This window comes from Carettochelys insculpta, chromosome 6 (genome assembly GCF_033958435.1).
Source record: "Carettochelys insculpta isolate YL-2023 chromosome 6, ASM3395843v1, whole genome shotgun sequence".
Lineage (NCBI taxonomy): Eukaryota > Metazoa > Chordata > Testudines > Carettochelyidae > Carettochelys > Carettochelys insculpta.
In genome coordinates this window covers 107,118,811-107,135,763 of record NC_134142.1, presented here as the reverse complement: position 1 = coordinate 107,135,763, position 16,953 = coordinate 107,118,811, and the positions used below count along the sequence as shown (strand labels likewise).

General features: G+C 45.2%; 1 protein-coding gene across 1 annotated transcript in view; it reads right to left on the bottom strand.

The window, feature by feature from the left end:
• The window catches only part of GTF2H1 (general transcription factor IIH subunit 1), a 40,986-nt gene that overhangs the window by 21,042 nt on the left and 2,991 nt on the right, over window positions 1-16,953 (bottom strand). Inside the window, exons 2-3 of the mRNA XM_074997774.1 lie at window positions 10,634-10,802; window positions 7,869-8,061 (exon numbers count right to left, since the gene is read on the bottom strand). Of these exons, the coding sequence (XP_074853875.1) occupies window positions 7,869-8,061; window positions 10,634-10,787 (347 nt within the window). The 5' untranslated portion in view covers window positions 10,788-10,802. The remainder of the gene's footprint in view (window positions 1-7,868; window positions 8,062-10,633; window positions 10,803-16,953) is intronic.

Genomic DNA, 16,953 nt, shown 5'->3' with positions numbered 1-16,953 from the left:
CTATAAGATGCAGCAGAAAAACAGAATCTTTGATCATCCACTAGTGGTCTGATGAAAAATGTCTGCTCTAGCAGACCATCTGAGCAGTCTGTAGATGGTGCTAAATGCACCAATTTCATAGCCAGACCATGTTCTTCTACCATAATGGGTATGAATGGGCCGCCTTCTGCCTGTGTATATGAAACATGGCCATTGTGTTGTACTTCATAACTTAACTTGTAAGTCCTTGAGTCAATGGTACGTACGTGGCACAGACTTTGCAAACTACTCTGAGCTCCAATGCGTTTATATATGGTAGTCTCCTGATGAGGGTCCAGGTATGCTCCCTAACCCTTAAAGGGTTGGGGAGATGGAGTGGGCACAGTATGGAACTGTAGAGAATATTCAGCTAGGACTCCTCGCAAAATTGAAGAATCCCACTTGCAAAAAGGAATGGGACAAAAAGGAAGGGTGTTTATCCAGTAGACTGACAAGCACAATTCTCAACTAATTCATTCAAATAATTATTTAGATGTAGATGGAGAATGGGATGAAATCACGGCCAAGGAAGATGCTCTCCCCTTTTTTTGAAAACGACTCCTCTTGCTTAGAAGTTTTGAAACTCTCTGGTGAAAGTATTGGATGACAATCTGTTTGGCACAGTGTGAGATCTTCCTTATTCTGTCAAGAGGGGGTCTGCCCTGTCTACATCAGAGACTGAGCAGAACTGCCCCCTCACCCCACCCCTCAAAAAAATAAAAAGCAAGCTTTAAAGTTCTCCCAAAGCTTTAAAGTCCTCTATGCCTTAATCAACTTAACCTGCGAGAGATGGACTGATGTGATTCTGTGTGTTTATTTTTTCTTCCCCCAACAGCACTAATTTCATATACCCATGTGAGAAAGGAGACACTGGCTGTGGAAGGATCCTACACTGTCTGATCAGATGCAGTAACCAAATCTGCCTCTGGATGGCAGAAAGAGGAGAGGAAGCATCTTCCATCCCAGCTTTGGTGGAGTAGAAGGTAGTGACCCTGCCACACCCCGCTGGTCCCAGAGAGCTCCTTACACCATGGACCAATGTCCCCCAACACCCTATTGCTCTTAGCCAGCCCCTGCTCCATGGACCAACCCTCTCTGGGTCCCACTGCCCCCAACCAGCCCCTTGCTCTAGAACAGGGGTTCTTAACCTGTGGCGTGCACCTCCCCAGGGGAGATGCAGAGGGGATAAAGGGGAGGTGTGAAGTGCATCCCAGAAAATTTATTGCAATTGCTTTCTCACTGTATAAAATTCTGAAGTTTAGAATTCTTTATAATTAATATTATGAATTAAAATTATTAACATTAATTGCTTATTAATTAAATATAGGGGAACTTGGGGTGAGATCGGATACTTAAGAGAATAATGTCTATTTTCACCATTAGAGCTATTCAACCGTATTCCACCAAACTGCTTTAAACTGGTTACAACAGAAACTAACATCTTGCTAACAGTGTTACATTTTGATTGGCTGATGCAACAAGAGGTGATTTTTTTCCCTCAAGGCTGACACTTTAAAAAAATTAGGTCAGACACACTATTGCGCCTTTGTAGAATTACTGCAATCTTCACACATATCCTGTGCCTCGATTATGCCTTTTCAAGGTCAGGTGTACCACCTTCTCTTGCGTTGTGCCGTACTGTTACACATTTTGCCCATACGCACTGGTTCAGTTAGCAGTCTGTGTTTGGCGCGGGTAGTTGTTTTTACGTTTAATTCTACCATGATCGATAGTTTAGTTTACATTTGTGTCCCCTCAAGAAGATGAGAAAATGTCAAAGAAAGGGAAATACAGTGAGGATTATGTGAAATTTGGGTTCACGTGCTGTCTTGACTGTGATGGACCCGAAAAACCTCAGTGCATTTTATGTGCAAAAGTTCTCTCTAATGATAACATGAGGCCTGCCAGACTCTGAGAACATTTTGCAAACGTGCACCCAGGAAATTATGGAGACTCGCTGAAGCAGAAGAAAGTTTGATTCCACTCGTCAGGCATTTTACCCAAGTTGGGTTTTGGATCTACTCAGAAGCCACTCCTTGAAGCCTCCTACAAAGTGGCATATCTCATCGCAAAGAACAAAAAGACTCATACGATCAGTGAGACTCTTGTGCCCTTCAAATGGTCGAAGTTGTTCTTGGATAGCAACAGAGGAAACAGATTGCTGAAATACCTCTGTCAAATGACTTCATCAGTTGTTGAATTTTGGATATGTCATCTGATATTTTGGATCAACTCATGGAGGAACTCAAGAAAGTGACTCTGTCTGCCCTTTGGACTTCAATTGGATGAAAGTACTGATGAGGCTCAATGCAGTCAACTCTTGGCTTTTGTAAGATACGCCACTGAAACATGCATCAAAATAGAATTTTTGTTCTGTGAACCTCTGTTGGCTACCAGAAAAGCTACTGATGTGTACCAACTAATCGACAAGTTATTTTCAAAAAATGGACTGGACTGGACGGCAAAATTGGGCTTCATATGCACTGATGGTCCACCTTCCATGCTGGGGAAGAACTCTGGCTTTGGAGCTTTGGTGCAGGTGGAGGCCCCACATGTGGAGGTCATCCACTGCTTTCTACATAGTCATGCATTGGTGTCAAAAACTCTTTCTCCAAGATTGAAATCTGCCATGGATACCACTGTTAAAGCAGTGAACTTCATCCGGTCTCGAGCTTTGAATCACAGACTCTTCAAAATATTCTGCCAAGAAGCTGGAGCTGCTCATGAAGTATTGTTATATCACACAGAAGTACGCTGGCTTTCACATGGAAGAATCTTCACTCGTGTTGTGGAAGTTAGAACTGAAATAGCCACGTTTCTTTGAGAAAAGGAAAACAAACTGTGCAAAGAGTTTGAAACCCAAGGTTTCATTGTGTCGTTAGCCTATCTTGCAGATATATTCTTGCAATTGAATGACCTCAACATTTCACTTCAAGAGTCAGAAGTGACTGTTCTGGATGCAAATGAGAAGATTGCTGCAGTCTAGCAAAAACTGGCTCTTTGGAAGAGACGTGTGACAAAAAACAATTATGCAAATTTCTTACTTTTGAAAATGTTCTTCTCTCTGGAGAGGGTTTGTTAGAGACAATCCCAGATTGGATTCAAGGCAATATTTTGAGGCATCTGGAAAATCTCATGGACTCTTTTGACAATTACTTTGTTAAAGACAAATTGAAAAATGATGAGTGGATTTGAAATCTTGTCACCTTTAATTTGGACTTGATGGATGATGCTGACATGCAGAAGGATGACCTCATCGATTTGCAGAGCAAAGCTTTTTTGAGGCAAGGATTCTCCAATCAAAATCTTGATGAATTTTGGTGCTCTCAAATAGCTGCCTACCCGGTTTTGGAAAAGAAAGCTCTTTCAGCCTTGATACCATTTGATACAACCTATATCTGCAAATTTGGATTTTCAACATTGGTCAGTGTGAAGACAAAGGCTAGAAATCGGTTGGATGCCAGGCAAGATATGTGCCTATCATTGTCCAAGAGACTGTCCCTCAAATTTCTGTCCTTACTGACCGAAAGCAACAAAAGCCATCTTATTAAGGTGGTCCTGAAGAACTTTTTAATTTATTTTTATATTTTTTGTGTATGTGAGGAATTGGCTAGAAATAAAATCCCTCTATCATCTTAATTATGTCTTGACTGGTTCATCGATTAATTTGGGGAAGGATGGGAGGTGTAAACATTAAGTTCATTTTCAGGGAAGGTGTGAGGGCAAAAAGGTTAAGAACCCCTGCTCTGGTAGGTACTCCATTGAGGACAGGGCCTGTGAGTTCGGCCTCACTGCACCAACTTCTACAATATTTGTAGGAGATGAACAGAAATACGGCAGTGCAAATATTTGTAATAAATAAAGTGAGCACTGTATACTTTGCATCGTGTAGTAAAATAAATCAATGTATTTAAAAATGTACAAAATATGCCAAAATATTAACTAGAATACCATTTATTTAAACAGTGTGATTAAAACTCTACTTGTGATTAATTTTAACAGCTTAATAGCCCTAATTTAAAAGGTAGACCTGAAAGGGCTACGAACTGAGTCCAGTTGGGCTGAAGAGTAACCCAGAAAGGGCAAAAGAATGGTATGTCTAATCTTCCTCTTGGAGCTTTTTACGCAAGAGGGAGACTAACCTTCAAAGGTGTGACTGAGCTGTAGTGCTGGGTTGCCCAAAAAAGAAGACGGCTGCAGAACAGATCAGCCACTGAGAGAAAAGGCAGGTCTGGAAGGATCCCTGCAATGTTCTATATTGATATGAGGAGGAATTCTGCCAGGCACTTTCATCCCATGACAGACTTGCATGGTGAGTGTTTGTCAGAAATGCAAGCTTTTCCAAGACAAAAATGCATCTGGGATACCCATTGTTAACTGGAAATGCTGCCTGAAGAAAAGGACAATACTTAAAGCTGTTTAATTTAGGATGAGACATCTTTAAATCCTAGTACTGACTAGGACATCATCATCAGAGTCAGGGGCAAGATGGAATCAAAATAAAAAAGGTAAATATTTCCAACCATTCAAGTAACTATCTTATCACTAATAGATACACATAGACAACTTTGAAAAAGGCTGCATTGAGACCTGGACACTGAGGAACTCAGTTTTCCAGTTATAGATGGTGAGAAGGAACTTAAGCAGAAGGGGAACCCACTTTGCCCTTTATATTCTTGTGACAAGGACTCTCAGTAAGCATGTGCAGCCCTGAAGGAAAACACTGGTCAAAAAAGACTCCAGTCCAAGCACATGCACAGCAAGCAGAATATATATATATATATGGTCAAGACCTCAACTACCCTGTTTTGTTTCTAGGCAGTGTACTTACTGCACCTCACATGCAGTGTTCCCTCTATTTTTCTGTTACGTTGTTTGTCTATGGCTCCATCTATGCTATGAGATAAATTCAAATTTGTAACACTGGGTTTTATAAATTCGAATTTGAGTATCCTCTGCTCCCCACAAATTCAAGTTACTGCTGCCACAGTAAATCGCCGAAGACAGACTGCTGTAGCAGTGCATTGTGAGAATGTATCTCACAGTTCCCTCGACCTTGTAGAATTCTGCGTTTTTTCGCTCGTGCAGTACAGAGGAAAAAAATGCCCTGCAAGTGGTTGTGGGGATGCGATGTCATCTTCCCACATTGCTTTCCACAGGACGGGAATAAGGGCAATGCAAACAGCCATTTTTTCAGAAAGAAGAAGGAAAAGTAGGGAATCCTAAGCAAAAGAAAACCAAACATGCTGCCTTCAGAAGGTGACTGAACCCTGTAAACTGGTTGCTCAGCTGCTTTTCCCCTGTAGAAAGAATACCTTTAGGTGCAACTTTTTGCCTGATCAGACCACTAGTACAGCACGCAGGGGACTGTCATACTCACATTCCAGAATGACTGTGCCCTGGGATCACCCAGGTGACTATGCCATCTCAAATGTCCCCTTAGCCACTTTTTCCCCCTTGAAACCACCCCTGCCTGAGCAGAATGGTATGACTTTCATGTGATAAGCCAGGGGACTGTCATACTGTCCTGGGATCCCCAAGGTGACTGTGCCATCTCAAATGGCCACCCAGCCTGAGTGAAAATACTCCAGGAACAGATTACATCTCGTGATAACTGGCCCCTTCCACACTTTATTAGGGAATGTGGTTGAAGGGCCAGTTGACAAGGTCCCTTCCAAGGCTTTCTCCAGCAGGGGGGCCAGCTGTGAAAGCCAATGACTGCAGGGGTCAGCTCCCCAGTGACAGATATCACAACCTGTAATCTGTTCCAGTTCAAGGAGCTCATAAAGGAAAGATCTGAACCACTAGCTATCATCTTTGAAAAGTTTTCCTCCTGTTGACAGCCAGCCCCCGAAATCTTGGTCATGGTGGTCATGGGGGGGGGGGGCACAAAGAACCACCCCCCATCAACAGCCAGCCCCCAAAATCTTTCCCACCTTTCGAACCTTCACCACACGCAAACCAGGACGTATGTAAGGCATTGTGGGATACATGTAGGACTCCTCTGGAGGCCAACAAAACTGGTTTAAACAGAAACTGTTTCCACACTACCATTAATCCAAACGCTTACATCCAAACTTCACATTAACCTCATTCAGGTGGTTGGAGTAAGAATATTGGCCATAGTTCCTGCTAAATTCGAAATAATGGTATTTGATATGTGAACAGGCACAATTTAAAATTGAGTTAAGTGCCTTAGATTTGAATTTGTGCTGTAGTGTAGACAAAGCCTGTATGCCTCCATCTATAAATGCTCTATCTGTCGGGCACCACAGCTGCACCACAAGAAACACATACTGCTGGCTTTGGGGGCTCTGTTAATCAGCTGTGTGGTACCTGCATCTCTCCTCAGTGGCCACCCAAGCATTCAGCTTACAGGGTACACTGCTTACATGTTAAGTCAAAGCAGTTAAAGAAGCATCTCCTGTTCAAGTTCTCATGTTGTCTATCTCAAGTTGCAATCTAGAAATACTACAGAAGTCAGCAGAAATGAGAAGCTTATTTAGAAATGGGTAGTTTAATTACTAATGAAATAATAAATTCTAGCCTGCATTCCCTCCAACATGTCCTTTCTAATACCATGAGGAAAAATTCAAAAAATTTTTCACACACAAAAAGTGGAAAGCTTTTTCTGATACAATTGTTCCTACTCTAAAAATACTATAATATTTAATTAACTGTGCACTCAAGTCTTATTTGACACCCTGCTGAACACAAAACTACACCATTTTTCTAAATAAACATTGTTCAATGTAGGAAAGAAACAGATTGGATAGAAAATTATTTATATTCCAGGTTTGGGGAGGAAATAGACAGATTTCTACGATTCATTTATTTCTGTCTGCTTATCTGGTAGAAAGAAGTAATTTCTAGTCTCTCTCTCAAATCCATTGAGCCGTATGCAGTAACAGGTAAGTCACAAAGCTTTAACAAATGGCTTGCTTATAGAAATCCTGTGACATAAAAATGTTCTCAGAGGAGTTACACCAGAATCTAAAGCCAACAGATATTTACAACGAAGCAGAAACACTACAAGCACTCTTGTGCTACACCACCATAGCTATAACTGTCCACGAGTCACAAGAAACATTAGTGCGTCTACACTAGCCGGCTACTTCGAAGTAGCCGGCACAACGTTGAAATAGCACGCATCATGTCTACATCTGCCATGTGCTATTTCAATGTTGAAATCGATGTTAGACAGCCAGACATCAAAATCGCTATTCCCATTCGAAGATGGGAATAGCGCCCTACTTCAACGTTGAATGTCGAAGTAGGGCATGTGTAGATGATCCGCATCCCGCTACTTCGAAATAGTGGGTCCTCCGTGGCGGCCATCAGCTGAGGGGTTGAGAGACGCTCTGTCCAGCCCCTGTGGGACTCTATGGTCACCGCGCGCAGCAGCCCTTAAGCCCAGGGCTTTTGGCTGCTGCTGTTGCTGCAGCTGGGGGGTCCATGCTGCGTTCACAGGGTCTGCAACCGGTTGTCAGCTCTGTGGATCTCGTGCTATGCAGGCCAAGTGTGTCTGGGAGGGGCCCTTTAAGGGAGCGGCTTGGGGCTTTGCTGGCCCCTTATTTCGACGGGGAATGCTTGTGTGTGTGGACGCTCTGCATTTCCTTCCAGGGCAGCTCCTTTCGACATTCTCCATCGCTACTTCGATGTTGAACGTCGATGGCACCAGCCCTGGAAGACGTGTAGACAATACACGTCGAAGTAGCCTATTTCGATGTTCTCACGTCAAAATAGGCTACTTGGACGTAGTGTGCCAATGTAGACGTAGCCTAGAAGGCAAAACAGGATTCAAGATTCTTTTTGAAGACCTTCTCCCTCCCTCTTCTCTCCCACTTTACCTGTTCTTTTCCTCTAGTTCTTTATTTGCTTTCCTCTTGAATTTGGGTAACAGCTGTTGAAGAAGGTCCTTCACTGCATCTCGCTCTTTCACTGCTGTGCTTTCATTGGAGAAGTGGAAGTTGGTTGTGTCCCCTGCATGCAGTACCAGCTGTAACTGAATTTTAGCCTTTCCTTCGGGACTGATTTTCTGGCCTAGAACACAGAACAAAAAATAGTGCAGTAAGTACATTTGTGTAAAACTGTCTCCCTGGAGCATTTATTTATATGCTGATGTTTCCATCACCCCCAATAAATCCTGGTATCACCACACTGGGCAGCATTACAGCACATTTCTTCCAGCCCCTCAAGTGAAGCATGCAGCTGACTCTACAAGTTAACTTGAAAAGCTGCATCTCACGTTTCCCACTGCAAGCAAAGCCATCCTGGCCCAGATTCTATAGTTACAGCAGAGTACTCTCTGGCCATTTTTATGTTTCAACTTTGCTAGTTTTTGCAAAACACAGAGCAGCCCTCAGGTCCTTTTGAGTTGCAAGGCCTAGCAATGGCCCCAAGGTGCCGCTCAGAGCAGCTGGAGATCACTAAGGCATAAGGATTACTGAGCCCTTCCTCCTCTCCCACAGCCAGAGAACAAGGAGATAGAGGCCTAACTGTGGAACATCACCACTGCTCTATCTCTGCACCCACAGTGAAGCGTTGTCTTATTTGCACTGCCTTAAACCCAGCATAACCTGTACTATCATGCTTCAAAATCTGAGCTCCCTTCTCCAGTGTGACCAAGGAACAAGAACTAAAAAGTCTCTTTGTTTCTTTATATCATTCTCATGTAGTGCACACTCTTACAATCACACAAAGGATCTTGCAACTTCCTTTGATTCTCTCTATACCTACTGATGTAAATGTTGAGATTTAAGAGACTGTTACTCAGTGACTGCCAGAACACATATCTGTCCCTCCAGTCTTCTAAACTACAACATGTAAATGCTCAAAAGCTGGAGAATAGTTTCACAAAACCTCTAGGGTCTAAAACAGGCAAACAGACTTTGTAAATTGTTTTTAAACAGATCTGTTGAGTGCTGCATTTTAGAGTTTTGCCTTTAATGTCACACGCACCTTCTAAAAACATTTTAACAATCCTATATGAATTTAGATAGCATATGCTCTAAGGATAGACAGACGATATGTACACAGTCCTCAAGGGTTTGGGGTTTTGGTATTGAGTATGGACAGAGCCAGGCACTGCACAAATAGGCACTATGTACACTCAGTTTTGACTTACAGCACACTACAGATTGAAACTCTTATGATGGGGCAGACTGGGCCCTGAGGCGCCCAGCTGTAGGCCTGTGGCTTTGCCACACACTGACCCAGTAACTGTAGAGAAGTCTTCCAAGCGAGGCTAGAGTGTCAGCCTGAGGAAGTGGCCAATCAGTGGCCAGGAAGGTTCTTTATGAAGAGGTGCAGGACCGGTGCCAGCTGAGTGCGGCAGGAGTCCTCCAGGAGAAAGGACCTATGGGACTGGGTGCTGAAGCGAGCAGCAGCACCATAGAGAGCTCCGCGTGCAGAGGTAGTGAGAGACTACAGCCTGTAAATAAGTGTTGGTAGACTGCCAGTAGAGCCCTAGTCTCAGGGCAACACTTTTGTCTCTAGGAGGGGCAACCCTGGAGCCACCACTTCTTGCTGAAGTGGGGAACAGACTGTGAAGGGGTATTAATGAGAACACCATGATAGCTCCCAGTTAAACAGATACCTCAGAAGGGATTTTGTTTGTTGCCTACTGTGCATGACTCAGCCAGAGAACTGCGTCGTAAAAGAGATTTCTGAGCTGAGCCCATGCAGATATGTGCATTTGACCAGACCGGGGTGCTGGTGAGAGCTATCCCATTACCAACCCTGTTACACCTATCTACATGAGAACTCACTGGCTCAGCAACATCCATGGTCTGGCAAGACCATGTAAGTTCTAGGACCGCAAGCCCTGAGGAACAGGGGGCTGGTGGCAGAACTAGATGCACATCCTAAGTATCAGAAAATGGGTTAGGTAGTTCCTTCAGACCTCAAATCCTGCATCCCCTAAAACATGGTCTAGCCAATTTTTCCATTACGTCTTCTCTATAGTGTGTTTTTTGTTTTGTTTTTTGGTGGGAAAATTCCTTTTTTCCAGGAAGGGGGGAAAAAAAATCTTGCATCTACACTGCAAAGCTGGTTATTCTGGAATAACAGGGCATTTAACCCAAAACAGTCGTTCCTTTTGGTGGAGTAACTTTTGCCAACCCCATTTCAATTTTGAAATTGACTCTGTGTGTACTAAGCAGAGGTAACTATGACTTAATTGGCCTCCAGGGAAGCATCCCATCATTGTTCATATTTCAAAATTGGGCTCTTTAGTGTAAACGCTCTATTTCAAAATGCTCTTGCAGTGTGAACACTCTTTTCAGAAATAGCTGTTTGACGTTCTGAAAAACCCTGCAGCGTAGACACAGCTTTTGACTAAACACATTTAAGCTTCTAAACTATTACAGAGATTGTTGACAAATTGAGAAAGTAACTAAGAAATTTGGGGTCTATATGAAAAAAGCACCCGAAAAAAAAACTTTTGACTTGTAGACTCTCATCTGTAATTTACTCCTGGTTCTATTCATGTTTGACAGAATGAATAACGTAATGAAATGACAAAATTGGCCTAATATGTGTGAAACAATTTAAAATAGTTACTGAGAATTTGCACACAAGAGCAACAGATACAACCAAAAGAGATTTCACTTACATTTGATATCTGCATACATGTGACTGACTGTAAATCGGTCTTTGCCTTCAGGTGCCCATGCTATCCTTTCAGCCATAAGATAGAGAGCCCCATCCTGTTTTTTTTGCCGCACCTTCTTTACTATCAGTAACACTTCCTCAGATGATGTTGCCATGATGGCTATGAGGTGCTATTAAAAACAAACAGTACAGTTAGTTATTTAATTCAACAGCAATTAATATTTCCATTGACATATGTTTCCAGTATTCCAACTTGTTTCAAGGCATCAAAATTTGCACTGGCACTTCCATACTTATATTCTGTATACTAACAGCAGCATACAATTACTGTCCCAGTCCTACCATAGAGACACTGAGCTCTATACATGCAGTCAAACTTTTTCATATTAAATAAAATATAATCTCATACAATTATAATAATCCACAGCCATATTATGCTTGGATTTCTTTTCCAAACCTCCTTGTGCTCCAGCTAAACCTATATTTCATCTAATTCCTGTATTTTCTACTAATTGTATGTTTCTTTACTGGTTTGTCAAGTTGTGAAGAGAGTTTATACTTCAGAGGAAATGTGCACTATCAGTCAGCTGTGGCATTTTACAATGCTTTCTTTCTGGGGAAGGAACTTTTTATGTTAAAACTACTTGGAAGGGGAAAGGGATGAACAGAACAGCAGATTTACGGGTTCTTGCAACTGTTTACCTCCAAGTAAAAAATGAACCAGTTATTTTCCCCCTCCTTCAGCACAATGATCCACTGATTGCCATGCAAGACCTGAATGAGACTTCTAACACAATCATAGTTTGAATTGGCCTATTTTGTGGCAAAATACTTGGGATCTAATCCTGCAACCACAGGGAAGAATGAGAGTTTTGTCATTGATTTCAATAAGCCATTCTGTAACTGAGAAGAAGGATAATGGCAGTGTCAGTCTTTTCTCCTTTACCATTTTCCCTATCTTAAATTTCTTACTAGATAAATCATAATACGAATATGACTATACTCCATCACTACACATTGCACTCCTATCGAAAATAACTAAATTTCCTTCAATACTATATCCTTAAATATTTTATACCAATGCTGCTCCTGTAGTTTTTAAATATCCATCACATACCTTACCACCCCTTCCTCGCTTATCTACCAGTCTATTAGTGATTTTAGAAATCCTTTCAAGTCTTTGAATGAACACACATACATTCTCTCATATTTTAATTGCCAAGATCTACATCAATACTTTAAAGCTGCATCTACGCTAGCATGGTCTTCCGAAAGATAAATAGAACACCAGTGGCTCCTTCAAAAGACTGCATAGAGTGTCTACACACAAAACGCGCTTTTTTGAAAGTAAATCAAAAGAACACAGCGCCCCTTCCAAAAGCACTCCTCCAGTCAGGATGGATGGCCCCTTTCAAAAGATTGTTTCAAAAGAAAATGAGTGTAGATGGTCCCTGGACCGCTCTTTCAAATGAGTCTCCCCACCACACACGGCGCCGGCCAGCTGGGCTCTATGATCTCTGTGGGCAGCCACCCTTAAAGCCATATGGACCCAGAAACCCCATGGCACAATGCTGAGAGCATGCTAGCAGCACGGACAGCAAAAGCACCATGCAGCATGCCTTCTTGGCCATCCCTGGAGGCCAAAACCAGCCAATGGCCAGCAACCAGCCCCCTCCCGAGAACCCCAGAGCCCCCCTCAGAGCCCTCACAGGAGCCCAGCCAGCCCTCAAAGAAATGGGCACCATCATGGATACATCCAGAGCTGTGGGACCTCCTCGGACTGTGGCAGGAGGAGGTCATCCTGCAGGAGATGGGCGGCCAGTGCTGCAGTATGTCCACCTTTGCCCAGCTGGCAAACAGACTGGCCACGCTGGGACACCCTGCCTGCACACCTGCCCAGGTGAGGAGCAAGGTCAAGGCACTGCAGAAGAGCTATGCCTGAGCCCAGGACACTGCTGGCCACTCAGGAGCACATCCTGCATCCTGCCCCTACTATAAGGAGCTCCACAGCCTCCCTGTGGCCCAGGGACAGCATCCCCCTGCCCACCGTCCTGGACGCCACGGTGGACGAGCCACACCCCGAGAGTGAGGAGAAGCTGGGACCTAAGGACTGCCCCATGCATCCAGAGCCAGAACTGGCCACCCATGTCTCCAGTGAGTAGAGGGACCTCATTATGGACCTCCGGTCCCGGTCGTTGACCCGGGCAATGGCCAGCTGGGTATCACCATACCTCAGCGAGGGACCCTCCAGTAAGTACTCAGCAGGGCTCACAGGAGCCCATCCAGCCCTCAAAGAAGTGGGCACCATCGTGGACAGACCCAGAGCTGTGGGACCTCATAGGACTGTGGCAGGAGGAGGCCATCTTGTGGGAGGTTGATGGCAAGCACTGCAACATGTCTGCCTTTGACCGGCTGGCACACCCTGCGTCACAGTGCAGGAGCACCATAGCCGCCAGCGGGCCACCCACACGCCCAGCAGACCATGGCTCCCAGCAAGCTGCAACAGCCACTGGTAACATCTAGCATCTGCCCCGTGGACAGCCTCACGAGCCACACATGCGGCGAGGGAGTGGGCAGGGCCAAACCGCAGCTGGGGACTGTCCCACATGGGCAGGAACCTCCGCAGCACACACAATACCCCATGGCCACCTGCCGCTGGACAGGGGATGGTGCCCACAGGAGGTGGGGGGCGTGGCCCGGCCCTCATGCTGGTACCAAGGGACTGGCTGTCTCTTCCTCTCTATCCCTGCAGCAGTGCTGCAGGAGAGCTGGCAGAGTGCCAAGCCTCCGTGGTCCTGGACAGTCAAGTGGAGGAGGGGGACTGGGCACCACCCACAGTAATACCATGAGGGGCCCAGAGCAGGAGGGCACCATGGTGGGCCACCACCTATTTCCAGACAGAGGTGGTTGAGTGCTGCCTCTGCATGGACTAGGCCCCTCATGCATGGTGGAGGGCCACAAAGGCCACGTGCAGGACATAACAGCAGTCCCGCAGACATACTCAGGGCTCCTGGCATACCTGCTCTCCGTCCCCACTACCCCTGCTCCTGCCGCCCCCAGCTGAACCTGTTCCTGCCGGACTCCTCCCACAGCCCAATCTCCCCATGCTGCCCGCTCCTTCCCAGCCCCGCCAGGGATCCTGGGCCCTAGGGTGGGAAGGGATACCGGGGTCACAGATGCTCACAGCGATCCACCCCTGCCCCATAGTAGCACCCTCCCTTCCACTCCCATTTGAGGTCCCCCTCCTGGTTGAGCCACCCTGCTTTGCCCAGCTCCACATTGTAATACCTGCTACAGGTAGTTTTGTTCTGATATTCATAGAAACCACATAGTTAATAGAATTAATTAAAAGTTTATTTTTGCACCATCCCTGTGTCTCATGCTTCTGATGAGGGGATTGTGGTGGGGTGGATGTGCAGGGGAGCGGATGTGTGGGGGAGCAGGTCACTTGAGCCCCTGTGCAAAACTCTCCTGAAGGGCCTCCTGAATGTGGACCCCATCCCGGTGGGCCTGGAGGCTTGGGGATGGGGACAGCTGTTCAAAACTGTGGGGAACGCCTCACCCTTGCCCTCCACAATATCGTGCAGGATGCAGCATGTGCCCACCACCGAGCAAAGGCTGCTTGTGGTGCATTAGAAGACCCGCTCCACCACTTTGCGGGCCTGGTTCAGGTGGGTGTTAAAAAACTCCTGGGTGCAGTCGGGGTGGCCACATCAGCCAGGGCTGCCGTGAGTAGGCAGCATTCACCACCATGCAGAGAAGCATGATGATGTCCCTAACCGGGAGCTCCCTTGGCGGGACATATGTCCTGGCCTCCATGCAGTGGCAGAGCCAGGAATTTTGGAACACATGGGCGTCATGTGTCTGGCCCACCCAGCTCACATAGATGTCTATGAAGCATCCCCTTGGTTGCACCAGTGTCTGGAGTACAACTGAGTGGTAGATTTTTTTATTGATGTAGCTACTGGCACTGTGTTCCAGGGCATGGATGGGGATGTGCATCCTGTCCAAGGCACCGAAGCAGTTTGGGAAGCCAAGCGCTGCGAATCCTGTGCTGGTCACATCCATATCCCCCATGCAGACGACCCTGTCCAGCAGCATCAAATTGATGGCACGCACAACCTGCATGGGAGGGAGGACTGGTGCTGTCAGAAGGGGTGTGAAGGCCCCCTCCCAGCCTATGCCCCAGGCCCCCTGCCACTATAGGTCACCCTTTCCTGGGAGCCCCCTCTCCCCCCCTACGTCCAATGCCTGACCCAAGCATGCCATACCTCCATGTGAACAGCCCCGATGGTGGCCTTGCCCACACCACACTGGTGCCCCACAGACCAGGAGCTGTGCAGGGTGACCAGCTTCTAGACAGCAATCACCACCCATTTTTCCAGGGGAAAGGCAGAGCTCATGTGGGTGTCCTGCTGCCTCAGGGTGGGGACCAGCCAGTGGCACAGCTCCTAGAACATCTGCTTGCTCATTCAGAAATTCTGGAGCCATCGCATCATCCCAGTCCCCTGGCACCAGACACTCGCATTAGTCAGAGCTGCTGGGGTGGCTCCAGAAGTGCCAGGGCGCTCTGGGGAGGAGCCCACTGGTGGGATCCTGGGTCAAGGGGCTCCAGAGCTCTGCTAGAGGGGGGAACCACCCACAGGAGGTGGTAGATGGTGGCCATGAACACTGTGGCCAAGTGGCTGACCATCGCGTTGAGGATGGCCAGCTCGACAAGAAGGAGCTGCTGTTGGAGGTCCATCAGTACAGGCTTCCAGGCACTGTCAGGTCTGCACATGGGCTCTGCAGGCCTCAATGTGTGCAAGGTAGGGGTGTTTAGGAGGGGCCTTTTAAGGGGGGGTCACTGGCTGCAGGTCCCAAAAGGGCTTGTCAGGCATGCAACCCTGTCTGTGGAATTCCGGCTCCACTCTTTCAAAAGAGCCTGTGGCTGTGTAGACATTCTCTTTCAAAAGAGCAGAACAGTCTTTCAAAAGGGCGGATTGAAAGAACAATCTGTTCTTTGTGTGTGGACACGCTCTTTCGAAAGGCCATCTTCTGGGGGATGTCTTCCAGGAAGATTGCCTTTCGAAAGCATGATCTAGTGTAGACGTAGTTTAAAAGAACCTGTACCATATTTTAACACATATTTGGAATAGGTATGAGAAACCAATATACATATTCATTTAAACATATGTATGGATGTTTTTTACCTGAATTTTCTATATTGTACTTTGAAAATAATTGTTTAAAACTTGAACATCTATATGGATAATCAGTAATGAACAGAATTTTGCACAGTGAAAATATTAGTAACTGACCAACCAGACAAGTGTGTTAAATACAATATTTATGAGAGAAAATGTTTACTAGTAAGATGCATTTGCATTTAGGCTTTGATCCAAAACCAGATAAGATATTTTTCTATTGACTTCAATACTGCAGTAATGGACACTTACATGATTTCTGCCTGTTTGTGACACAACCTGTGGTAATTATGAGATTACTTGGCATTTAGCATACTAGACCTAGAGAAATTCTGGTAACACTTCATTTCTGAGGAAAACTGAGATATTTATGAAAAGTATAATTTCAAAGTGGCATCCCCAGTATTCTGTGCCTTTCCCCATGACCTCCAATAGCAATAGTCTGCCATAGTATTTAGGCTTGAAGGACAACCATCTCATTTAAGACTTAAAAGCCTTCCCAGCTCTAGCTCTACAGCCTGTCTCCCTCCCACCCCCCGCCCACAATTCTTCCTCTGGGTGGAAGGTAGAGATTTGGCCACAGAGTAAGAACTGCAAAGTTTCTCTTGATAAGTGAGAATGCAAGTCTGCATTGTTATTTTAAAATTATATGCCCCAAGTTTATTAGAGTTGAAAAAGGAAACAACTGCACTAAAAGCAATAGATTTCAAATCACACTGAATTGAGATGAACTAAAAGCATTTCATGCTTAAATTTATATTATTATTATGCACTGTTATGAACTAAAAGCATTTCATGCTTAAATTTATATTATTATTATGCACTGTTACACTTTCTCGGCTAGACTGCATTTCTTCTACATACAACTGATCTTCCAAATGGAAAAAGAAATATCAGCTGTTACTATTTTTTCAAACAAAGACAATGTTTCTGGCACAGTACTTTGCAGTGTGCAACTTATGGCTTGTTCCACTGTCTGGGAAAGTGAATACACTAACTCATTGCTTTTCTGTTCTTTTTTGGTCATTGCTACTTCTTTTGCTCTCTGTAACAATTTCACTTTAAAAATGACAGCTTTGACATAACTCTAAACTGTTCGCAAGTAGCAAACATGATCAGAGACTGAGGCAAAAAT